Source organism: Lytechinus variegatus, chromosome 7, assembly GCF_018143015.1.
Source record: "Lytechinus variegatus isolate NC3 chromosome 7, Lvar_3.0, whole genome shotgun sequence".
Lineage (NCBI taxonomy): Eukaryota > Metazoa > Echinodermata > Echinoidea > Temnopleuroida > Toxopneustidae > Lytechinus > Lytechinus variegatus.
Genome location: NC_054746.1, coordinates 21,133,509 through 21,160,674, shown reverse-complemented (window position 1 = coordinate 21,160,674; position 27,166 = coordinate 21,133,509). Strand labels below are relative to the sequence as shown.

Below are 27,166 nucleotides of genomic sequence, written 5' to 3'. Positions count from 1 at the left end.
TTGTCTGCTTGAACTTACAGAAACCTAAATTGCCAATCACGGAACAGCTCTCAGAGTTATGGCTCACAGATGAAACAACTCCAGAGAAGATCTTATTAGTTAACATCTCAGAAAAACATGGACAGGTAAGTTCTCATTTATTCAAAGGTCTGGCAAATCCTTTTATGTTCATCATTTCTTATTCTTGTAAACTAAATTTTCTGTAAAATGTGTGATTACCCGTCTGGGCAATCCATGCATGTTTGGCTTAAAGGGGAGTTTGATGATGGTACCTTTTTTGTTGTCTCATTAACATTGTACCCTATCTGAACTGAAAATGGGCCCAAGATTGAAAGACAAAATGGTGTTACTCAAACTGGATGTTGGACAGTCCAGCAAACAATTTTTTTCAGAGCTTACAAAAAGTTTTCAAAAAATCCAAAGGTTTACTGCTTGTTGCTGTATTCAGTACAATATTAAAAGTTATTTATGACTTATTGACTTATTTTATGTCATGAGTTTGATAACAAAGTCTTTTTATGAAAGACCATCATTAGTTTCCAAATAATCTTGGGTGATTTTTTTTAATAGTTGGTGATTGAAATAGAGCAACATCATATTTGCAACATTGAGTAAAAAGGACACGATAAAACTGCATTTCAGGATATACTGGTTTTGTCACAAAAAAAATATTCATATGTGAGAGTTAAGAGTTGGGTTCATCAGTTCATCTATATTACCATATACTATTCAGATAAAAACTGGGTCATTCTTATTGAACAATACTAGACAAAATAAGAAGGAAAAAAATAGGACATTGTTGTTACTGTTGGTTCATAAGCTTGAAACTCTCCCTATATGTTTATACAGTATTTAATTTCCTTGTGTAATTGAATCTAAATACAATGAGGTCACTTTATTGTAGTAGACCATACAAAGAAATGTGGATGATGGGCTGACTATTTATATTTGTTTTCCAATAAAGATGACGTCCTCAATAGAAGGCTGTCACTGTTTGGATACTAGCTCAAAATTATAGTGTGGTAATTTTTCACTAATATGCAATCAAAACTCCAATATGCGTTAATTGCCAACAACCGTCTCAGAAGGCTGGCTTGTATGGAACAGATAGCTGTCCATGGCACAGAGTTGTGGATACTGTTCAAGTCTAAAGATAGTAGCCTGTATTCTGAAGTCAGGGTTTAACTAAGACCATGGTCTAACTCTGTGCTAAAATTATAGGAAGCCAAAAGTGTCAAAGTTTTTATTAAGTTGTATGTTTCTTATGTTTACTGTGCTCTTTCCTGATTCATGGATGGTGAAGACAGTCATCTATTCATACTTCCTAGATAATTACGAATGATTTGAGAGCCAAATGAGCTGAAATATGATATTTCTATTGTTAGTGATTTATGTAACAATTGGCTATCCATACTTAAACCACAACTTTAAACTTGAGTTTAAGTTAAACCCGACTTCAGAATACAGGCCAGTAGGATCATTTTCATTATGTAGCACTTATCAGGAACCTTCACCATTACAGTGACATAGTACAGGAGCCATGATGCCTAATATTGAAGGGGAAGTTCACCATGATGTAAAGTTGGTTTTTTCATAAAAGCAGAAAAACATGAGAAACATATTAGTGAACAATTGGTGAAAATCTGTCAAATGGTAGCAGACCAGCAGAGTTGTAAATCTTGAGGTTTTTATTGACATTGTGAGCAGCACCTCCTTATGTCATGTGCCATAAATTCCATAAAAATATCCTATTTTTTCAGAAAATTGAGAAAGGTTTTATCTTTGTAATCTGTATGATCATGCTCAAATGCATATATCTGTTTTTCTATTTAAAAAATGCTGTTTTTCAGTCATGAACATTTTTTTTATTTATTGAATATTGATTACATTCATATGTAGCAGTTGCTCGCATGTGGCTAACAGAAACTGAAATATGACTTTACCAATTTTTCGCTCTTGTCATTCTGCTTTTTTAAAACCTATCATCGGGATGAACTTCCCCCTTTAAACTGATCATTACTGCAGAACATCCATCCATAACAAGCCTGATTAGTGTTGACTTAATTTTGCCCTTTTTCTGCATTGAATGTGCTGTGATGAGCATTGTCCTGTGTTTTTGACAGACAATGCCAGTCGTCCTTCCTGGAATGAAAGCTAATTTCTTTTTGACCTACAGCCAATTCTACTAAACACATGTCCAAAAGCCTCCTAGTCTTGTCCAACAGATACTCGTATTACTAAGCCTAGTCTTGCCCACCATACCCTCATGTTGAATAGTATTAATTGGAGAGTGACTGCTATGTCTGTAGTTTAGAAGTGAATATTCAATGAAAGCTGTATTCAAAGTCTGTTTTCTTTGGTACATTGGTACCAAGTTATAGTTTTCATGGAAAACACCTGAGTAAAATGATTTTACTTAGGCAGTTATTATCAGCCTAGATTTTTCATTTGTTCCTTTGTTGTGATCAGTTCTTTTTCAATTTGTGGAGAAAGCTTACATACAAATTGTGGGGGTTTTATTTTCAGAAACTCAATTTAAAACTTTTAGTATGTTCAATCAATTTTCATAGGCTAGATTAGTATTACACAAATTGTGTAACACAATGCATGTTTACCAAAGGGTAGAGTTTAATTTTTCCAATCAAAGATAAATCCTCCCCCAATTTCAAGCCCACCCACCATTCTTCATACTCACAGTTTGACCCAGGAAGTACCTGATCGAGAATTATGTTGAGTTCATTCAAATCCTTGGTTCTGTGTAATGCCGAAATCAATTTCAAAATGCCCCTTATTCAGTGTTTCGTGACTGCTTTTTGAAAGATTTTTACTACCATTAAAAGATTGCATGAACGCATCGATCTTAAAAAGCATGTTTCAAGGATGAAAGTATGTCAGTTGCATGCAGCCTTTGATATGCTGGTATGATCAAACAACAGCTCACATTAAATGTATATTTCAAGAGTGCTGGTTCATTAGATTGAGTCAATCATGTAAAGCTTTGTATTATTCAGTATGAATGGATAGAACAATGTACTCGATTGTACCTAGACCTTCAGAGATGTCTAAAACAATTTCCTTTATGATGGTTTTTCTGTTTGCTTCTTAGTTCTTACAATGAGGTTCCATTTCAGGAATTATATATGCTGTCCCTGTAATAGGAATATCGCCAGTTGCAGACACAGCAGTTTCACAAATCTCAATTATTAAAAAAATGTTTGTGACAGAAGTTATTTGAATTGATGATAATAATTATATAATATACTTGGAGATCATTTAATCAAGAAAGAAGGATCTTGATCTTAAAGCAAAATGATTGCTTTACTCTGAACGTTTAGGTTGTGTGGAAACCTGGAATTGAATACCAAAAATAGCTAATGATCATAATCATCATCATCTCCACCATTATTTTTTACCAGCAACTTTTTAGGTCAACATAAATTTATTCCAAGTGCTGTTTATATAACTTACCTTGAGTTGGTGTATGAACACTATTATCTATACACCTGCAATGTTGCCTCATTACCTCATAAACAAATAACAGGTGTGTTAACATTCTGCCATTTAATAGCAGGCCATCAAACAGCTGTATAGTCTTTTAAATATTTTTTTGCATAATGTAGATGACAAGGCCAATCTCTGTGACATTTATTGTATACATTGCTTAATTTGTCATATGTTATGATTCCAAGATCATAATTTTCCCAGTTAAAACCGTAATTAGAATTGGCAAGTGTAACAAATGACAATTCATTGATTTTATATGACATGAATGAATTATGAATTGGATTGCATTTGTTAAATTTGATCTCAAGGATGAATGCGTCCCTACTACTAGTTTAATTCAATTGGCAAAAATTTCGATCTTCATTTATTCTATTTTTATTACATATTCAGCATTTTTATAATTTATAATCATATATGATTTTAGTTTACATGTTCATAGTTTTCATCAATTTGTATTGTTGGATTGATGTTGATCAATGTTTGCCAATACAGATCTAGAAAAGAATTCTGTTATGAAATTGCAAAGAAAAGGATAGAAATTAAAGGGTTTTCATTACCTTTTATTTGTTAGTACTTATGTCACTTTCAAGTGAAGATGCTATCAGACAGTCTCAATGGTTTGAAGCAACAGCTAGTACATGTTCATAGTTGTCATTAAATCGTAATTTTGGATTGATGTTGATAAATGCTGGCCTATATAGATTCAGAATATAATTCTGTTATGAAATTACAAAGTAAGGGATTGAAATTATCAGATTTTTCATTTTATCTGTCAGTACTTATATGTCATTTTCAAGTGAAGATGCTATTAGACGGTCTCAAATGGTTTGAAGCACCAGTTATTGTCTCATTTTGTTTTGTTTTTCTTAAACTTTAATATAATGGAGACAGGAATCTTCCAGCCAATATTTTTTTTAGTAAAAAAAGATGCTGCTCCATCTAATATTTCAAGCTTGGGCACGATCTTCATAGAGCAGTTCACCTTATGCATTCTGTCTGTCTCACTGTTGCATGGGAAGACCAGAAGCTGCTGTATCTATTACAAGATAAGAGAAAGAAGAGAAAACATCTTTTTTTATTCAAGGACAATCATCATGATCAACCATTAGTTCTTTCAAACAGCCCCTCTCCCTCATTTATTTTCTTATTTCCCCCCTCCTCGCTCTTCCTTTTCACCCTCTCTCCCTGTTTCTCCTGTTCATTTTTCTTTTCCTCTCCCTTTCTTTTTCTTCGTCTGTTTTCCTTTCTTTCTCTCACTCACCAGCTGCATTTATTCCCCTTTTTCTTGGCTCATTGATTCACAATCTCTCTATTTTTATTTGTTTCTTGTCCATTTATTTCTTATTTTCAGCTAAATTGTGTTTTTTGCATGATTATTTCTGTTTGCTGCCTCATTTGTACGTAATTTTTAAGCCTAATTACATTTTCTTCTCTTTATTGATTTCGTCTGTCTGGAATTACTTATGGTATGCCAAGTTATACTCTCATTCTTCTTCACCCATCTATTTTTCTATCTTGTTCTCTGTCCCTCTTCTCTCCTTTTTATCTACATCTCTCTCTTTCTCTCAATACCTCTCGCCTTTCCTCTTTTCTCCTCCCTTTTCATATCTTCCTCTTTTCCTGTATTTTTCATATCTATTACTTGTCTTTTTCTCTGATCCTGTATTCAAAGCTGTCTTCCTCCCACTCTCTGCTTTACTCTCACTAATGCACCTTCCTACGTGCAGCCACAGTTAAAATACTGATTATTATTCCCTTGCCCTTGTACTAATAACGCAAAATCAATACGTATGCATTAATCTCGGAAACTATAGTAGTCAAGTAATTGAAATGTTCTGCTCTGAAAGCAAATGAAGACAAACCTTTAAAAAACAAGTATAATTGAAAATTCATGTATTCCGAACGGACAGGAAGCATTTTTTTTCCATGCATGGTCTAAAATTACCTCTCATTATAATTGCATGAATTGCATATGGGAATGACTGTCAGCGCTGTTGGTGCGTAAACTGAAGCTGGTCGAGGATATGATGTGATTAGAGAGAGGGATTATGCAACCATCCAGGGAATTATTCATGATCACATGACATTACAATGTTGAATGATATGTTTAATGAGCAAAAGCATAGTGTACATGCCATACACATCACGTATCATGAGCTATATCAGCTCACATTGAAATTCACAATGTAGCGGAAACAAGTCATTTTATCCTGTAGAAAACATAACCATTCTCAACCCAGGACATAAGTGGGTACCATTAGCATGATACTGCAAGTATCAAATCTTTGGCCATCATGTAATTTTCAGTAATGTTGATTAATGACTTTTGCTGAAATTCAATTCTGTTCATTAGACCAATGTATCAAAGGACAAAATTGATTCTTTTGCAGCATATTTGAATGATATGCATACTTTGTGAACAGAGGATTGTTTCTGGTAAACCTACATTGCCAGAGGCATAGAACTGACATGTATAGATACTTAATATGCTTTTCACACTGCATTTCTTTAACCCCATGCTATCTGCTCAACCGGGGTTAATGCCTTAACCCCGGACTGTCCTTCAGCTCATGAATATTGATGAATTTGCCATACAGAGCGTGATTAACGTGCAATTCGATTTCTGTGATTGGCTAATGCTTAGCCCCACTTTCCTTAGCCCTGTTTCGTTTTCACACTGCATCTTGTAGCACCGCAATTGTGGTGCTAGCACCGCAATAAGCCGGCTAACCCTGCTTTTTTGGAGGGCCAGATAGTACCGTACTATTTACCGTGCTAGCCCACTTTGCAAAAACGTAGTGTGAAAACGAAGTGGGCTGAGCTTAACCCCGGGAAATTGGTGGGGCTAAGACCCCCCCCCCCTTAGCTCCACCAGTTTCCCGGGGTTAAGGAAAGAAAGTGCAGTATGAAAAGCATATAATTGTTTCAAGTATATGAATACTGTGTGAATTGCATACATTATTGCAATATTTTGGAAAGAAAAAAAATCCATGAATATTACTCTTTTAATATCATGGCCTGTCATTTTATTCATGCAATTCTATAAACGTGACATACTAAGATGTTTCTTTTTTTTATTTGTATAATTTTTCAGTTTATTGCCCAGTGCTTACAAGGAACAAGGATAAGCATTGTCAAAACAACTGGTGCAGCTGATGTGGAGGCTACCATCCAATTCATTGTACACAAAATACAAAAATTGTAAGTTAAATATTTAAACTTTTGTTTTAAGTAGTGGTTAAGACACCAAGACAGCTCTAAGCGCTTTAAGGCCATCGCACACCTTGATAATGATTGGTCTGTGACCCAAATTTTGAATAAATTATTCATACATTTGATTTAAATATTGGAACATGAAATATATTCTATTGTCATAAGTCTGAATCACCATATAAATACGCAAATTCAAATTCATGACTATTGCAATCATCCTTATCAGTAAATGCAATTGAATCTGATCAAAATGACATCATGGCAATTGTATGTTTGGCTGAGATTCAAAGCCAATAAAGCAAACAAAGACTTCCAATCACCCCAAGTTTAATATTACCATTCCAACCTCAAAATAGATATATTTGTTTACGTTAGATTTTCACAAAATAATGTGGTTTGTTCCAATTTGGGATCATTGACTAGTCATAATCTCTTTGATGGTCTTTACTTATTGCTCCTTATTATTACCCATCAAGAGAAGAACTGACCATGGAATGTGGTGATTGGCAGAACGTAAAGTAATAGCCCTCCTCCTCCTCCCCCACTAGCTATAAATGCTGTTGCTGTGTTGTTTTTTTACCTTTCAATGGAATATTAACGGGGTCAGTAATATTACTAGAATTTTGCTTCTTTTTCAGCACTTATTTGTGTAGCTAGGATGAAATTGCGCACTAACTTTATGAGTGCATTCATTTTATTGTTATGAAATTATTACCTCTCACTTGAATGGTGTTCTGCTGATGAACATGGCAGGCTTACTAACTGATTTACTATGTCTCAAGTAAAAAAACTGCAATATTGTGGTATTTTGAAGCATGTATTAATGGGGGTTTTTGAAAGTGCTTACCGATGTGTATACTGCTATATATTGATAATATTATTGTAATAATGCAGTAGTGACATGTATGATTAGGTCTATTAATTCATGGTAATATTTGTTACAGGGAATGCGTCACTGTATACTTGTAATGAAAAAGTAATAGATTGAACGATGAACCAGTTCAATGTTGCTCGCTATGCACATATTCATTATTGATTGATTAAACATTCCCAGAGTTATGAAGCAAACTTTGTACTTGAACATTAATTTGCTTGCCATTGAATCTATAATGAATTTATTATTCATACTTTGAAAATATAGGATGACCTCTGTTGACAATTTTTCCAATTATATTTCTTGATTTTATAATTTCTTGCTCATATTCCAAGGTTGATTTCATTCACATATGCAAGATTTAATAAATGTCAGAAGTCATATAAAAAATGAGTCGAATTGACCCATTTATATAATTTTCTTTCAAAGTTAAGCTGAAACTCTATGGTTTCAGATGTCTCATACTATTTCTGTTTTATGAATATATGTTAGACAAAAATCTAGAAAAGTTGTGTGATTATGATGATATGTACTTTTATGGAGAACATAGAAGTCCTTTTAAGATCGAACTCATACTGAAATTCTATTGTTTCACATGTCTCATACTTCCTCTGTTTCATCAGTAAATCTTACATATTCCAAGTTGAGGGAGAATTATGATGATATATCCTTACACTTGTAAGAAAAATATTTCATGAAATTGAATCGCTGATCCCTATTTTGGAAAATAATGTTTTTTCTAAATCAAAATCCATGATTTTTTATGTTAGTTTGATAAAGTACTTATCATTTGTGCTTTGAAAATTTAAGCAAATATGAAAAGGGATACATGTTAATTTTTCCCAATCATTTAATCTTTGTTATGCAATCCCAGTTACCATGGTAACCATGCTTAGCAGCGCCATTCACAATTGAAGATTCAATGGAAGTAACCATTGGACCCTCTTTTGTCCTTATTATCTTTAGTTGTAATCAGAATGCCAGAGTCTTGTCACCCATCAAGATCGGGGTCTGTGGAAGTGATGGCTTCATCGGCTCTGTCCTCAAACCCTACGTTGAGACGTTCTCAGCCAAATCATCAGAATGGCTCAACTATGTCAAATTCTACATCGTCCCAACAGGTTGGTCATTGTAATCAAAAAGACGAAACATAGTCAGCTTGTATGCTAACGGTAGAATGGGTTTAGAGGAGGCATGTAGTGTTGTACCTTTCTAACTGTCCTTCCATTCATGCGATCTTCCGTATATCAATTATTCTGTTTGTTTATCCCATTTGATATTGTGAAACATATTGGATAGATTTGTCATCAATGTTCATTTGGTCAAAAGTCACACGACAACATGAATAATGTTGGGCAGATATTCATTTATTGTGTTTAGATACATCACACTAAAACACAGGTCAAGTTAAAAAATCAGAGATCAAGGCTGAATTTCATTATGTATATGCAAATGTGTTTCCATGTTGTAACATGGAAAAATGTTATCCACCAAAGAAGTAAACAATGCTTCACTGATCACGTTCAGTAGTGCAAATGTGTGTTTGTCTAGAAGTATATTTTGTTTAGTTGTTAACATTTCTAATGCAAGTTCATTCTTGTATAATAATGACAGATACAACAATGTCAAATGTCACATTGTTTCACCTTCTGATTCATTATAACTGGAGTCCAATTTCCCCAATTAAATAACATAACACACGTTAATATTTCAGTTTCCTTTATCTAAATATCCCATTTCATATTGGATAATTTGAAATAGTATGATTTCTAACTGTTATCTTTGTAGGTAACAACTCTGTGGCCAAATATTTGAGTTCTGTTGACACGAGGTACAGCTCATTATTCCAAGATTCTCTCTGGAAGGAAGTCTGGGAAAAATCAGACAAAGAGGCTGCAGGTAAGACTATCAAAGTATTCAAGACCGATGAGGAAAGGGTCATTGGTCTGTGTTCTTAATGTGGGTTTGAATTAAACTTTGATCTATAGTTGTGGTTTAACTATGGATAGCCAAGTGTGACAGGTGTGTCTAATATGACAAGTTCATTTTTTCTCAGTTCATTTGCCACTTGAATCATTGGTAAGTGACTGGGAATAAATACTGAAGTAGTCCTCGTCATCATTACAACATGGGGAAAGAGCCAAGTAGTGTGCAATTTTGACATTTTTGGAATTTTTGGCTTTCCATAATTTGAACACAGGGTTAGACCATGGCCTTAGTTAAACCAGACTTCAGAATACTGGCAATTGAGTTAATGCTGGTTTTTTTTTTAAGTTATAAACAAATGTTTGAGTGTCTCTTCAATAATAGTTTTCTATACCAGTACTTATCTTAATTCCTAATTAGAAGACACTCTTTCTCAGATTTCTTTCATTTTCTCTCTGTCAAATAATGTTTCTTGATGATTCCCTACCTTTACTCCTCTCTCTCCTTTTTTGTCTCACCTGCATAGCAGAGTGAGACTATAGGCGCCGCTTTTCCGACGGCAGCGCCGTCAACATCAAATCTTAACCTGAGGTTAAGTTTTTAAAATGACATCATAACTTAAAAAGTATATGGACTTAGTTCATGAAACTTGGCCATAAGGTTAATCAAGTATTACTGAACATCCTAATAGAGTTTCATGTAAGCCTGAGTAGAATCGATTTTAAAATCGGTGTTCGATCGATGTCATCGAACACCGGTGCAGATTTTGCAAAATCGGTGCATCGAAAAAAAAAAAAATACGTCGGCCGGCCGATTCGTTTGGTTTACACAATCAATCATCAAAATATCAGTAATGTCCAACTTTACTACTACTTACTTGATTTCTATTGCCCCCAAAATGAAACCGATTGAGTAATTATGATGCCTTTTTATGATGCTATTCACCATTAATTTGAAGTTTATTTCGATCATAGTTCGAGTCTTACTCGTCTGCTCGTGCGGAGATAATTTATGCACGATGAATTCATGAATGGAAGTCATGGCCATCGATCGTGCATGCGCAGTACTGTTCTTTAATCAAACCAGAAAATGGCCGGAAATTGACGCGATCAACGTAAAATAAATCTTGCTTTCATGAACAATATTAATATCATGACCATAGAACATTATTTAATCGTAATATTTAACAATAATTTGCATACGATAATCATTAATATGAATTTAGAGCTTGATGTGAAACGTTTGTATTTCGTTTCAATTTTCAATGGCGGACATCTCATGACGATCGACTTGACTTCTTGAGTCGAGCTAGTGCACTTGTCTAAAAAAAATAATCATCACGTCAGGATTGATTGTCGAACATTGTCTACATGCAAAAACTCTGTTCAAGTTCGTAATATCACCATATAATAACATTTTACATGACAAAACAGAGAAAATTGGATTTGATTTTTTCCCCATCAATTTGAAGCTAGTTTGAGCCCAACTTTGGGCTCTGATTTCATGAATGGGAAAATATGTCATACGTCATCGAACACGCATGCGCATTGTGCTTATTTTCTCGGAGCTTGGAGGAGACGTCCAGAGATGGAATAACAACAGAAATAATGCCAGTATTAATTCTTCCATATGAACATAACATACTTTGCTGACATCGTCAATATTCTTAGTATGACCATAAAATCTTGTTAAATCGTAATAATTGAGATGAATTCAGGGCTCGATTCGATTCGAAACATTCGTATATATTTTGATCACATGCTCAATCGCGTCTAAAAACGGGATTGTCATTATCAGGATTAATTCTCGAACATCGTCATAACTCATATTCCACAATCTTTCCTCACAATCGTTATATCAGCATTGAATAGCAATTCAAATGACCATCCAGAGAAAATTACGTATTTATTCCCATAAATTTATTTGGAGCTCATTTTGGATCCAACTACACAATCTCAGGCAAGTTACAGCGCTCTCCATTGATTGCACTTGTTTGCTGGCGCTGACGTCAAGCACGCCTGTCGTTTCGGGAGAGTGAGTGTACGGAGCTGCGGACGGGGCCGGGCTGGTGAATGGACTGCGAATGCTAGTTGACCGAAAATCATTCGGATCGACTCTGCGTGATTCATGTCTTTATTATTGTTTCATTTTAAACTTATATGTTGTCATCTGCAAATATCATTGTTGAGATATTTTGGGAAGAATTCTGCTTTGGTCCCCGGCCTTTTTTGTGTGTTTTGTGATCATGGAAAATACAAACGAACTTTGCTCTGTCATCTGCTTGTGCAACGCTCACCCGGCTAATGCCAGCGCATACCGCCAGTGCGTAGTACATATGCAAAGCGCATCCACGCAAGAACAAAAGACTAAATTTTCCCCGCCTTCAATATTCGATGCATCGATGTTCGATCGAATTAGAGCTGTCGAACACCGGTTTTCAAAATAATCGATATGACTCAGGCTTAGTTTCATGTCACATGACCAAGGTCAAAGGTCATTTAGGGTCAATGAACTTAGACCATGTTGGAGGAATCAACATCAAAATCTTAACCTGAGGTTAAGTTTTTGAAATGTCATCATAACTTAGAAAATATATGGACCTAGTTCATGAAACTTGGACATAAGGTTAGTCAAGTATCACTGAACATCCTGCATGAGTTTCATGTCACATGACCAAGGTCAAAGGTCATTTAGGGTCAATGAACTTTGGCAGAATTTGGGGTATCTGTTGAATTCCCATCATAATTTTGAAAGTTTATGGATCTGATTCATGAAACTTGGATATAATAGTATTCAAGCATCACTGAACATTTTGTGCAAGTTCCAGGTCTCATGATTAAGGTCAAAGGTCATTTAGGGTCAATGAACTTTGGCTGAATCGGGGGTATCTGTTGAATTACCATCATAACTTTGAAAGTTTATTGGTCTAGTTCGTTAAACTTGGACATTAGAGTAATCAAGTATCACTGAACATCCTGTGCGCATTTCAGGTCACATGACCAAGGTCAAAGGTCAATGAACTTTGGCCGATTGGGTGTATCTGTTGAATTACCATCATAACTTTGATAGTTTATGGATCTGATTCATGAAACTTGTACATAAGAGTACTCAAGTATCACTGAACATCTTGTGCAAGTTTCAGGTCACATGATCAAGGTCAAAGGTCATTTAAGGTCAATGAACCTTGGCCATGTTGCGGTTTTTTGTTGAATAACCATCATATCTCTGTAAGTTTATTGGTCTAGTTCATAAAAAGTGGACATAGGAGTAACCATGTATCACTGAACATCTTGTGCGAGTTAGAGTAGTTTTCAAAGTCAGCACTGCTGCTATATTGAACCGCGTGATGCAGGTGAGACGGCCAGAGGCATTCCACTTGTTTTTTTTCTTGTTTTCTTACCTTTTCTTTTTGACTACTTTCTTTTTGCTTCTCACAACCGATTACTATTTCTATACATGTATCATATCTTGCCATTCTTCTGAGAAAGAAAATTTCATAGAATAGATGCTAATGACTCATTGTATAGAAGTAACTGTCAATGAATCATGGAGGATTACATAATCATTATGTAATCATTGCCTCTTTTCTCAGCACCTGTTGCCTTTAAAGTACTCTCTCATATGACTTCAAAGAATGTTAGCATACAATTTAGAAAATAAATTAAAGATGAAATAGGCATATAGATGATGTTTTAAGTTATTCCAAACTCACTATTAGAAACTAGAAATAAGAGGATTACATTTTCACAAAGAATCAACAGATTCTGATTATGTAATATTTGATGTCAGTACTGGGACCCGTTGCAGAAAGAGTTGCGTTTAAATGCAAACCAAACAATCAATCGCAAGTCCCAAACGCGCGCTGTTGATTGGTTGAAAATCAAGATGCACTTGATTTTACAGTTGCAATTGATTGCAACTCTTTCTGCAGCGGGCCCCAGATATACTCCAGTATAATTTACATTTAGCCTTATTTAGATCTTAAGTTACTAAATTATATAACCATTATTTTTTTCAAGTTCTTTTTATATTGATTATTCAAATCTATATTTGTTTGAAAATGCAAACAGTCAGCTATTGAATATTCAGTTGCGATAAAATAGGTAGAAAATTTTCAGAGGACAATTATAATTTTTTTATGAAATGGAGGTACATAAATGGTCACTAAAAATCTGATTTCTAGATTCCCTACTTTTAGAATGTCTATTCCAACAAATTCTTTATTTAATAACAATCAATCGCAAGTCCCAAACGCGCGCTGTTGATTGGTTGAAAATCAAGATGCACTTGATTTTACAGTTGCGATTGATTGCAACTCTTTCTGCAGCGGGCCCCAGATATACTCCAGTATAATTTACATTTAGCCTTATTTAGATCTTAAGTTACTAAATTATATAACCATTATTTTTTTCAAGTTCTTTTTATATTGATTATTCAAATCTATATTTGTTTGAAAATGCAAACAGTCAGCTATTGAATATTCAGTTGCGATAAAAGAGGTAGAAAATTTTCAGAGGACAATTATAATTTTTTTATGAAATGGAGGTACATAAATGGTCACTAAAAATCTGATTTCTAGATTCCCTACTTTTAGAATGTCTATTCCAACAAATTCTTTATTTAATTGTGTTTTATGGCAGCTGATAAGCGAGAAATAGCAAATCGTGTTGAGAAATATCTGTCTGGTGCCACCACGAGTCTTGGTCTGCCCATAGGAGAGGTGATGCTCACATGCAAGCAGAGGGGATCTGATGACGAATCTTGCCAGAAATTTGTTCCATTTATTAGTGTGAGTAGAAAATGCTCTTGTTGAACAGGAAAAGCATTAAAGGCAATCTATCTTGCGATTTAATGGGGAGTAGATGATGCCAGACTCTGAAAAGCACTGGTATTACCTGTAATAAATGTATGACCTGTATTGCCTATTATATACATAAGATATATAGAATTGCCGATAAAAGAGCAAAATAAGAATGGCATCTCAGTCAGATGTCACGTCTTTTTCCAAGTAATAATAATAGACATACCTCTTTCCTCAATAATTAACTTCCCTTTTTATCCTGAATATTTTGGTAATTATTGCAAATGTTAAATTATTATTCATACGTTGTACGCGCTATGGTACTTTTTGTTTTTAGCACCTCTAAATATTCATTTTTATTACACTGTTCCCGCATGTGCCTTTGTGTGTTTGGGGGATCTTCAGTGTGACCATTTTTCAGCTAAGATTTCAGGAGTATACAAAGTTAGGTCAATGTTGGTGTACCTGCAGCTACATTCTTTTAACTTAATTGTTTTGTATTTCTGTTTTCAGAATGTATTAATCGGCCCTCCAAGTTCAGCATTAGGAGCAGTGGCCATTGCAGGTAAGAGCTAAAAATCATCCAATACAAAAAAGAAATAAATAATATTGCCATTTTTCTCCCATGGACACTTTTAGTTATAACATTGCACCCAATATACTTAACCACTTGGGCCCTAATCCAGGGATATCTTGGGTTATCGTATGGGAAATGTACTGTAATCAAATTGAGTTAAAAGGGTTACTAGAATGTAGGTCCCTGATCACACTATAAACCACAGGGGTGAATATTATTGAAGTCCCCCACCACAATGAACAGTTGTCCCAGCCACATGTGGTGCCTTACATTTCATGACATACCAATACAAAGTGTTTAAGCTATCACACTTCCTAGTTTGGAAAACAGCCAACACTTTCACTTTTCTCAGATGAATGAAAAAATACACTTGTTTTTTTCTACCCCCCCCCCCTCCCAAAAAAAGGGGTAGAGGGGCAAATTAAAAAAATCATCAACCTTCTTATACTCCGGTCCCCATTTTACTCAATTCTTACAGCACTTCATATACTTTTTATGCACTGATAATTTGAGAGCACTACAACTTCATATATGAACTATAAAACAGACAAATCACATACAACCACCACTGTGATCAGTTCAGTTGACCATCTACACCCTGTAAAATTGTTGTGACTCTTTTTAGTGGGTGCAATGTACAAAAATGAACAATGCAAACCATATGAAAGCTTGTCTATGTGCAAACTCACGTTACCAGATTACTCATTGGTAGAATTCATCATTTCTGCAGTCAAGCATTTTCAAAGCAATATCAGTTCTTAGAAGAAAATAAATTGAGGGGGAGTTAGTTGTGAATACACTGAGCTTGAAAGACTTAGAGAGAAGGCAGGATGTTCTTCCTATCCTATTGGCATTGTCCCAGGGCCTTCCGGAACTGTTACGTTTAATTAGCAGCTGTCACTTGTAAACTTAATCCTATTGATTAGTCAACAATAAAAGGTCTGGCACTCATTTCCTACTGTTATAATAAGGGGGCTGTTAACACAAAGCTTAGCATTCGATTGTGCAATTGATTGGTATGATTAATTGCACAAAATAGTTATGTAATCAATAATAAAAACCCGCCCTACGATTGAGAACTAACCTTTGTGTTATGGGGCCAAGAGCCTTGCAAAAAAAAATATTTCCTAGCTCTGTTAGTAGAAAATCTTTTTTTTCTGTTTTGTTTTGGGGAGTTGCATTTGATCACAAATCTTTCTTCAATGGCCCCAGATTAGATGTTCATGTTGAATCTTATTATTTTAATAAGAATATTTGATATAATATGATTTCTACCATTATAATTATGTCAATTTGTATAAATATATTACTTATTTAAATTGTTTATAATGAATTTGATATTGAATACTAGCTATACCCAATTGTATCGGAAATTAATGAAAATGAAGGTCAATCTGATCAAATTATCTTTCATGTTTTTGATTGATTCTTTTACAGAGAGTGAAGAGTCTGCAATGGGAGGTAGTCTGCTCTCGTCAAGTCCACCCTCATCAGCCAAGGACAAGGTGGATGGGAGTACCCCACCCCCAAGCCCAGCTGTCAGTACTACCACCGTCCCACAGAGGTATGTATGGCAAGTGCCCCTCCCTCAAACCTTGCACTTTTAGATTTTACCTTTCTTAGAGCTGTTCGAGGGAACCAAAAATTTTAGTTTACCTTTTTCCGTTTTAACACTTTCAGTGACCATTGATAAACTATTAGAACCCTAAATGCTCTCCCTCAAGTTCAACCTTAAAGTAGCTCGGTTTCGTGCTAAGGATAGGATGTATTGTCTTTTTTATTATTCTGTCCAAGGAATACTGAGGACCCTTGTCCTGCACTTTATTTCAACTGCTTTTTTTTTTTAATTATATTATTAATATAAGTATTATATACACTTATTCCTTTTTTTCTAATTTTTCCCTCTAATTTTTCCCTTTTTTTCCTAATTCACAACTGCAATCCTTAAATATTTTATTATTCCCTTCTCTGTCCATCCTAGCAGCAGCAGCAGTACCTCTGTCACCCCTACCAGTCCTCCCACGCCCAGCGGCAACAGTGAACTCCTGGACCTCCAGGTTGAGTACTGGCCCATGTCGGGGAGCAAGAAGGATAAATCATCCCTCAAGACCGCGTTCCGCTCCCTCACAGTCTACCGTTTACCGTCCACCAGTGAGGCTCCAGCCGCGACCGCTGCCCTCTCCATGGTTGTCGTCACCAAGGAAAAGAACAAGAAAAGTAAGTTTATACCTTTCGGTTATAGGTACGTTGATTAATCAGAGTAGTATGGCAAACTTTGTGTCTTGTTGAATTTAATGAGGATTGGATTAGCTTGAATACAGATAAAACTTGTTTCATTTTCTGTTTTTTTTTCTATCATCAGCGGTAATAGGATAGAGGGGAAAAAAATGCAGTTCCTTAAGAGTAAACCAGTAGGATGTGTTTTAGTTGATTGTAGGTGTAACTAAAGTTCACTTTTGTTTATTTTCTATTATCAGCAGTGATGAGGATAGGGAAGAAAACTGCAGTTCCCGAGCTCAAGAGTCAAACAGTTGATGGTATCTACAGGCTAGTCTGTACATCAAGAACACAGGACTACTCCCTTACAGGTTGGTGTTGGTTATTAACCTTACCCCTCACAAATTCCACCTATCTTTCTCAGTGTTAAACATTTTCCAATGTTTCTAAAAGCCATGTGAATCACACTTTTCCCCTCTCATGATTGAGATCTCTGATTCATTCATTTAACTGTGATTTTACAGAATCACATTAAAAAGATGCACCTTTTCAGCATTTCATATTTGCCCTATTACATGTTTATTTTTAGCACTTTGAAAATTTGATTGAATGCAATTGTGGTCTGAACTGGAATGTCTTTTAAAAACAGTGTTTCTTGGGTAAAAATAAGGTGTATATTGAACAGAACAGTAAACATATGCGTGGTGCCATACAAACACTGAATCATTATCAGCTGGACAGTTGTCTGTAATCTAGTAAATGAGCACTATTACCTATTCCCATTTATCCAAGAGATGCTTTTTATGACTTAATCTGTACTTCTTGAAATTTATTTTGAATATTTGCTTAAATATCTGATTGCACGGGAGTATTGATATGAGAAATGATCAATAATGATAGGCTTATCTTTAATTTTTGCTTCTTGTCTATGGTATAATGTAGAGACATCCCTAATCAATATGCAGAAAAAAGGGTAAATCTAAAAAAGAGTTCATCCAAAATTAAATTTCTTTGAAATGATATTCTGTATTGTTCCACATTACACACTTAAGAAAATCATTTATATTTTTCCAAATAGTATCTGTGTTAATTAGGATTGCGATTCAACCACTTGCCAATTTATTGAATGATCACCGTATGAATACTTACTATAATTTCATTGTGTATGAGCGTGTAATTGGATATTTCTCTCAATGTGATTCTATCTTCCCAACAGTAACTATTGACGGCAACGAGTTATCGCGGGTGAAGTTTTTCCAGCTGTCTGCACAGTGGCAGACGCACGTGAAGCTCTTCCCTGTCGCACTCTTCGGCCACGTGGAAGCGCCCTGCTAGGTAGATTGGCACCAGAAAGACAGCCACAGGATGGCTCGACTGAGACAATCAATGTATGCTGCTTTATAGGTCACACGTAAGATGGACCCTGCGCACAATCAGGATAGCTATTTATTGTGATGATCATTCAACCTTTTTGATGATCAATCATCTCATCAGGATGTCGGTGAAGTTTGTGTATAAGGCTACGCAAGGTCTGAGACAGACAAAATGTTGCCGCTGAATTTTTTGTTAAAGCTATTAATGTTTCATGCTTTGCCAATCTCATGTCTCTATAGTTACTGAACAATGTGTCCCTGAATTCCAGCAGATCACTTTTTATATGATCTTTGAAAGAGTTTACTCTACGAATATGATCTTTCCCTCTGAAGAGAGTAGTCATTAACATTTTTGTTTTATTTGTATGTTTTGTTCACTAATCATGACTTACAGTCAACTTAGGACAGTCTGCAGAAAGGGTGGTTAGTAGTTCAGAATCTTCTCTCAACCTTGTAGCATAGATAGGAAATTTCCATCATATCTTATGCATTTGATGCTGCAATGGGGCAAAGACTATGAAAGCAACTTGTTCCCAAGAGAGATGGTATATTTCATGTTAAGCAACCAGTTCTCCATGTTATTTTTAGTTTCTTACCCTCGTAAAGTTGCTGCTTCTGCCACTCACAACCTTTGCAGGTTTCTGTCCGACACCATCAGTATTATTTTCCATCAATCCATGCAGTCAGTCCCCTCAAATCATGATCTCTTCTGCTCATTTTCTTATTAGCAAAAAAAATGTTTGTTACATTAAACTTTGTTCTTTTATAAGTGGTGCATATATCAATGATTTGTTTGAAATTTGGTGCTAAGTTTGGCTTTATTTGTCATTGAACCAGTCCTTGATGATAAATGATATTCAAAACATTTCCTGGGACATTTTGAAGTACTGAAAAGTTTTTCTTTATTGATGTCCAGGAATGCTTTGAAGACTTTTACTTCATTGTTTATATGCTCAGTAAAGTTGCTCAAGATGCATTTTTCAGTCTGTATTGATTTGGTCTTTTCCCCACTAAATCCAAAGTTGATATATGCAGATGAATATAAAGAGGCTGGATGGACATAAGGTGAAAGAGTCATTTGATAATATATGAAAATTAGGTCTAATGATGGCTTCCTATGAAGAGTGTATCTGTCTTTTTTTTTCAAGTATTTTTTAAGGGGCTGGCAAACATTTTAATAGTCTTTCCAAGGGATTTGTCTGGCCAAAAGATTATGAGAGGATCCATTGGTTTAATAAGCATATGAAATGGTAAAAAAAAATGTGATACACACATTCACTTCATTTAAATTTAAAGAAAATCATTTGGAAAATAAAAGGAATGCTTCTGCTTAAGCAGATTTTCACCCTTAAACATTTTTTTCAATTCTTTTTCTTTTTTTAATTTGTAAAAAAATGATTGCCCCTTTCAAGCCAGTTTTATATGATTTGTTACATGCGTTCATCCCCCCACCAAAAAAACAAATGGGAAGACAATGAAAAGTTTTTAATTTCAATTTTCATTACCTTAATATCGCCATCAGTAATGGTTAATTGTCTGGTAAATTTGAATTTGTTTCGAATCAGAGATGGTCCATAGAGGAACTGTGCCTATTTCTTTACTGCATGTTTTTCTTTTCTCATTGTGATTTTTTGAGGACACATTCAATGTTGTAAAAAAAAGAACTTAAATATTTTGCAAGAATGTAAAAATGACAATCAAATAATGATCACAAAAAATTGTGACATAAATCATCAATTTACTGAGGAACTTTTCTAAATTTAAAATTATTCTATCTCTTTGCCTAATTGAAATTAAGATTTTAGCAACAAATTAAAGCTGTCAAATTTCTGTTTCATACAAATCCATACCTTGGATGTCTTGTTCCTTTTCATCGTCATGTCAATCTCCTCATCCTTTTTGTGAAATCTATCATCTGGTATGAAGCTTTATCAATTCGAGGAGCATTGATTTCTGTGACTGCCAAAGGCATTCATTTGTGCAATATATAATGATGAAGATGAACTTGACTAACGCCAAACATTGAAGAAATAATCTGTCCCATTTTGTCCCCATTTCTGATTGGTTGATTTTGTATATTTCAGAGTCCATATAATTTGTTTTCCTAAAGAGCCAAAAGTTTATGCTTCATTCTAAACAGTAATGATTGATAGTAATATTCCATGTGTAATATCAGTTTACATTATCAATGGGATGTGTAAGTAAATTATACAAGATTACAGTAAATATCTTTTCTCTCCTTGCCAAAGCAGAAAATGGCTGTAAAGTTTATTGTTGATGTCCACAGTAATAAAAACAGTAGAAATATACATTTATTGATATACAATTGTCTCTAATTATGTCTTTGTGACATTATCATGATTTTATATTGTAGTAATTGATATGTAAAATGGGCTGCAAATTTGAATGCCAAAAGAAGAATGTGAATATTGATTTTATTTCATTATTCTTTAATTTCATGGAAATAATTTGGTGTTCTTCCAACCCCCCTTTGCAATTCAAAACACATAATGTAACCTTTGTAAAGGTGATTAGTAACATTGTTCAGGATTCCAAATAAGATTCATTGATTCAACAGCATTTCCAATCATAATTGTGATCCTTCAGGTCAGACAGGACTGACCAGAGCTTTTTAAGCTGAGTGGTCAGTTTTTTCATCAAGCTGTCCATGATGTTACGATGAGGGTTTAGAGTACTCTACGATCATAGAAACTCCCGTGTTGGTTTGAAAGAAACAATATGTTACACTTTTGATCACAACATGCAAAGAAATCTCAAAGAGTTACATGTACCTCAAATGTTTAGCTACTGACTGCATCCTTAGTGATGTGACCCATTTTGACCTTTAATAGTGACACAGTGATTGATATCACCGTCTATCCTTGTTGAGAGAATATTTTGAGGTAACTCTTTGAGGTTTCTGTGTGTGTTGTAATCAAAAGTTCAACATTTTGCTAAAAGTACTCTATATTGTTACAAAATTCTTCTGGCAGGCATGCCTGGCTGCATACTATGCTCTCATAATATAAGGATGAAATACCAAACATTTCAAATCTTTTCAGTTTACTATGAAACATTGATCACAATTTATCAGATCAATATGTGTGTATCCATTGCCACCACTACAGAGTAACACATAAATTCTTCATATTCCTTTAAAATTTCTCTGCACATACATTCACGTAACCATTTTTCCAGGTGAATAGGTGTTCATAAACTTTTTTTTTTCAATATGTTTAGTAGACAGCGATAGTATTCATATAGATGTAGCAGACATTGTCCATGCTGTTTTGCAGTGATTTCCGTCTTTACCCCATTTCTGGAAATGCGGGCTTCATGAGGCTGATGCTAGAAGTATGACAATCATCCCATTAGCCCCACTATACAAACTTAGCTATTGATCGTACGCTTTGATTTATATGATAGTTCGCACATGGTGATTAATGGAATCAATCATAAAAAATCTGTCATTACGACCAGTTGCTAAGCTTTGAGTAATGGGGGTCATGATTTTTATTTTAGTTTTCGTAAGATTTGACAAGAATGAACAGTAGAGCAATGTGTGCTTTAATGATTTTGTGTTATCAACTGTGCCAGTGTGTATTGTGTTCACATATGACATACCTATAACGTTGCAATGGGTGCCATCATTTTTTCAGAAGACTAGGTATCAATGGTAAATATTTGAAATGTATGAATTGAATTGAATTGAATTTATTTTCATACTTCACAAGATAACAAAATGATAACATAATACAAGAAATACATTTGATTACATAGAAAATACAAAGATAATGGCAGTAAATAAAGTGAAATATGAAGGAACCTGCATGAAAAGCAGAGCTTGTAATGTCTGCAGGTTCCTTCAAGTAATTATGAAGTTCGTAAGGAGAATGGTTGCCCTCGGCCAATCAAATGGCTCTTGTTCACTTCCTTTAACACTTTTTTCCATTCATCACAAGGTTTATGCAACAGGGCCCCTAGTTTCGTTAATATATGAGTACAGATCACATGAAGACTGAACAGTCCCCATAGTGGTGTGCTCCATTGATATTGTGTGATATGTGAACACACTCTAAACGATTCGGCCAGAAAAGATGGCTCAAAATCTCAATAAATGACAGTAAACAGAAATGCCTTGTGATTTTAATATCAACCTTTCAATGGCATGGAAATTCTATATTTAAAATAAAAAAGCAGAGAGAAGAATGAAATTCATTGGTGCTATGATTTCTGTAATGCTTGTTGATATTATCTAACAGATGTTGTGTCCCATACATCTCATTTATAATTCGTAGAGACATGCATCTATACTGTTATCTAGTTCAACTTCACAACTCATGAAAAGAGGTCTCTTATATTTCTGTTCAGTTTGGTCTGTAATGATATCTTCATAGATGATTTAGCTCTTCCTACTTAAAATAATGAATGGAGTGTCTGTTGCACCGTTCTATATTGTGTTGAACTGATTTAAATCGTGTCTATTATTTTGAATGCTATGCAATTTGATTTGTACCCATTTTTAATGCATACAATGCTTATATTTATTCATTTCTTTGGTAATGTTTACATGCTCTTTTTTTAATTACAATGTAAATGTTTGTGAGAGATGCACCAGTCTGTATTTTCAGCCAATTGCTTTATGATACACTGGATCGTATGATCATTATCTTTGAGGCAAATGATAGAAATGTGTGTAAATAATCAATTCTGCTGAAGAGTCTAATCTGTGTATGTATATTCTATTGTCTTTACATTTTGATCAAATGCATTTTAGAATATGATGTGCTTGTAAGATTGAATAGAGTATTTGCCATATATTATCAATGCAGCGTGTTTATTGGAGTTGTCACTGTATATATTCTGTGCATCATGCAAGTCTAAGTGATAGTATATATAATGATCAAAGTGTAAATAGCAAACATATATATTTTTTTCGTTATTGTTATTTATCATCATTTTGATAACTATGTTGAAAGTGGCTGATGTTTTGTATTTTTGCCATCCACATTTTTTTTGTCCTCCTTTAATAATATTTTCAGATTTGTATTGATTGGTTTAATATTAATTCCAATTTGAAAGATTTAGCTAAGCTGGAGAATGACTTCCAATGGGAAAATATAAAGATGAATTCTTATCTATAGGTTTATGGCAATAGAATGGAGTTGGTGGTTGTTGGATCGGTTCTGAGAATTATTATCACGGAATGGTAGTGCATACATTGTATCAGAGCTTGTGGAATTATCTATTCTTTTACAAGAAAGTTTGTTTATATATTACGAGAAAACAGAATCATATGGCACTGAGAAGCAATCTAGGCCCTGTTACAGCAAGGGGAAAAGGTTTAGATTCTCAAAGCAGCAATAGCAATAAATGAAAACAATTCCTGTAATAGCAAAAGGCAAATATATGATTCCCTATAATATCGCAGTGAAAAAAAAATAGAAGTAGTAGTATAAAATGCCATTGACAGTAATGGATGATTGCATGAGGACCTAATATAGCAATGGAGGAAAATATGTTTTGAATTATACCAGAAGTGATAATTGTTCCACCGAAGCATTCAAGAAACTGAATTCCTCCAGTCTCAGTCCATACAGGGATGTAAGGTGTTCATAGTAACATTGGACAAATATACATTTAATAAGACCTTCACAGTAGCAACAATCACATATGTACTCATTTCATTCATAAGTACTGACAGTGGGACTAATGTATATGCAATCCCCATAAAAGCAACCATGGCATGCATAAGGCTCCCATGGTAGATAATTAAGCATACAGTCTCCATGAAAGCAGTTAACAAATCTCCTCATAGTAACAATAGAACTATTATATTAGTAAATAAAAAATCCCCATACAAGTAATGGTAGCAGGCAAAAGACCCACAGTAGCATTGTAACCAGGTAAAAGTAACCCAAAACCCTTATACGATTTAAAGTCGTAGCAAGCACAAGAGACTCAATATTAAAGTAGACAGAAATCCTTATACAGGCAATGGTAGTAGGTTTAGGACCCAATAACAATGGAACCAAAAAAGGTAAACATAATTTCCCCATACAAACAATGGTAGTAAGCATAAGGCACTCATAAGTAGCAATGGAACCATTATAGAGGCAATGGTTTTCACTTACAAAGCAACTACACTCCACAAGCTCGATATAGGTATGCACAGGTTTTTAGCAGTAAGCTCTCCTTGTCGAAAGTGACCAAGAGATTTATTTGTCTTCCCACATTGTTCTATAGCTTGCCATGTATATATATCTGATGGATGTCATTCTTTCTCTTTGTGTTTCAATTTTCGAGAGGACCAACTCAGATCGTAAATCAATGTGGAATTTGATATCCAAATGATTTGGAACCCATTAAGACAAAAACATGACAAATTTCTATCTTTGATCTTTGTTACAAATTTTTAGTTGTAGAGTAATTGGCAAACAATTTGAAATGGACGCTTTTCTACTCTCTAGGTTGTTCATATGGCTATGCTTTACAGATACTGTTTGAATTAAATTACATATGAAAAGTCTGTAAAGAAGAAATATCACAATTTGTCTTGTACAATGAGTTTTCATTTATGTGAAATGAACTGTGTCAAAGTTCTACATGCAAAACAACTCAAACATCTAGATACTCTGCTCTATTAAATCATCAGAAAACTATTTCATGTCATGCCATGTCATTTTCAATCTTGATTGATTTCAAATATGAAAATTTTGCTGTATCTATGTATTTTTTTGTATCATGTATTCTACCGTGTGTCTAAATTTCTATATGGAAGTGGTAATGTTATTTTGAAATTGAATTTATTGTATTAAGCTCTTTTTTCTCGATACTGAACAATACTTGGAGCTTGTTTGTGAATGTATCTAAGGATATTTTTTCTGTGTTTTTATGCTTGAGGAAGGGGAACTGATTTATGAAATGACGATGCTGGCCATCAAATTTATACCATATTTGTGTTCCCCACCTACATTATTTGAAGGCTCCAAAAAGCATGGCCCCATTATGCAAAACTTGCAAGCTATTTCCCATGCCATTCTTAATCCAGGAAGATAATGTTTTATTACAATCAGCTGGTTTAGAGTTCATCAGTTTTGATAAAAATTATTGAAAGTTTAAAAGGCATCGGGAGGAAGCACTTGCCTACACTCCCACCTGTCAAGTTTTCAGATTATCTTGCAATTATCCAGCTATTTCTGATTTTAGTATGTGATCCCCCATTGTAAAGTTTCATTACCCATTATATCATCATCATACTGCCACATGCCTATAATGGGAAGAAAATATATGTTTCTCACAAGGAAAGTTTTGTATATTTATTCACATTTTGGAAGAAACTCATAGGATTTAATGGGTATGACAGTGAGAGCCAATCAAAAATGCCCCTTTGTAAGCTTGAAAATTTTCTTATTTCTGGAGACTTTGAGTACATATAAAGTATCAGTAATAGAACTTAAGTTTCCTTTTGTAAAAATAACTAATTGATTTTTTTTTGTACAAATGTCCTTTATCATCCCAGGCCAGAGATCCATTCCATGAAGACTTGTAATGATAACAAATGCATAGTTTCTATAACAAGTTTATGATCAGCCAATCAATCTGACTGATTTTCATAGCTTGAAACTTTTATTGCAAAAATGTTATTGTCACAAGTTTTATGAAATAGGACCTAGCTTTAGAGAAGAAAAAAATATTCCATGATCTCAAAAATGAAATAAAGTATGGAGAACCTATAGTCTATTACCTGTACCAATCATATCATTTGAAAGTCTTATTAAACAATGGATATGGCGTGGGAAATGGCTTGCGGATATTTTTCTTTTTCTTTTTTTTTAAAGTCAGTTGGTTTACTGACTTAATCTCATTTTTTTTCTATTAAGATTGTCATAATATTCCAATTATTGTTTAACAGTAATTGATAAACTTTCCTTGTTCTCTTATGATAATCTTTCAAATAGATTTATGAATTAATGTGAGGATTTAATGGATTTAATCACAATTTGAACTGTTTAATTGCAATGTTGTTAAACTTTTACAGATTGCCAGTGTTATGGATGGTGCTAGATCAAACTTATTGGGATGGGTGTTTTTTTTTAATAAACATTACTCATACTTGGCCCTGTCTTACAAATAATTGCAATTGATCCAATCATTCTCAACCACAGAAAGCCATTGATATAATAATGATAATTAATGAAAGAGGCATTAGCACTTCAACTTTGTATGTGTAAATGAGTGCACCGATTGGTCTAAACGATGACACATGCACTAGCAATTTTCATTTTAGAGAACATATTAAATGGATGCATGCCTTCTAGATGATGATGCGGTTGGCTTTCCGTAGTTGAGATTGATTGGAGCAGGGCCCTGTAACACAGAGATTAGCACTTTATCATATGGATAAAATGTATGATTGATTACACATAATGATCAATGTAATCAATGTAATTAACAGTAAAGATCAAACCTACAATCAATCACTAAGTATTGTGCTACATGGCCCAAGTCTATTAAGATAAGAACAGTAGCTCAGTTAGTACCTCTATTTGTCATGAGTAAAATATTTGATTGTATTGGTATTTCACTTTTGATAAAATTGAATGTAATTGCAGCCACGAGGAATCAGAAAATGATTTTTCTCCTAACATACTTGAGAAATGATAGCTCTTTGTGCATCA

At 34.3% G+C, this 27,166-nt stretch overlaps 1 protein-coding gene across 3 annotated transcripts in view; it reads left to right on the top strand.

Annotated features, from left to right (window-relative positions):
- The window catches only part of LOC121418721 (phosphofurin acidic cluster sorting protein 2-like), a 95,630-nt gene extending 75,650 nt beyond the window's left edge, over positions 1-19,980 (top strand). Inside the window, exons 11-20 of one of the 3 annotated variants that reach the window (XM_041612792.1) lie at positions 21-125; positions 6,599-6,705; positions 8,558-8,712; positions 9,380-9,490; positions 14,158-14,306; positions 14,832-14,883; positions 16,333-16,459; positions 16,880-17,112; positions 17,373-17,483; positions 18,329-19,980. In XM_041612792.1, coding sequence (XP_041468726.1) covers positions 21-125; positions 6,599-6,705; positions 8,558-8,712; positions 9,380-9,490; positions 14,158-14,306; positions 14,832-14,883; positions 16,333-16,459; positions 16,880-17,112; positions 17,373-17,483; positions 18,329-18,447 — 1,269 coding nt within the window. In that variant the 3' untranslated portion in view covers positions 18,448-19,980. Of the gene's footprint in view, positions 1-20; positions 126-6,598; positions 6,706-8,557; positions 8,713-9,379; positions 9,491-14,157; positions 14,307-14,831; positions 14,884-16,332; positions 16,460-16,876; positions 17,113-17,372; positions 17,484-18,328 lie in introns of all 3 variants that reach the window. The other 2 variants (XM_041612791.1, XM_041612790.1) reach the window with 2 other exon arrangements.
- The last annotated feature ends 7,186 nt before the right edge of the window (positions 19,981-27,166 follow it).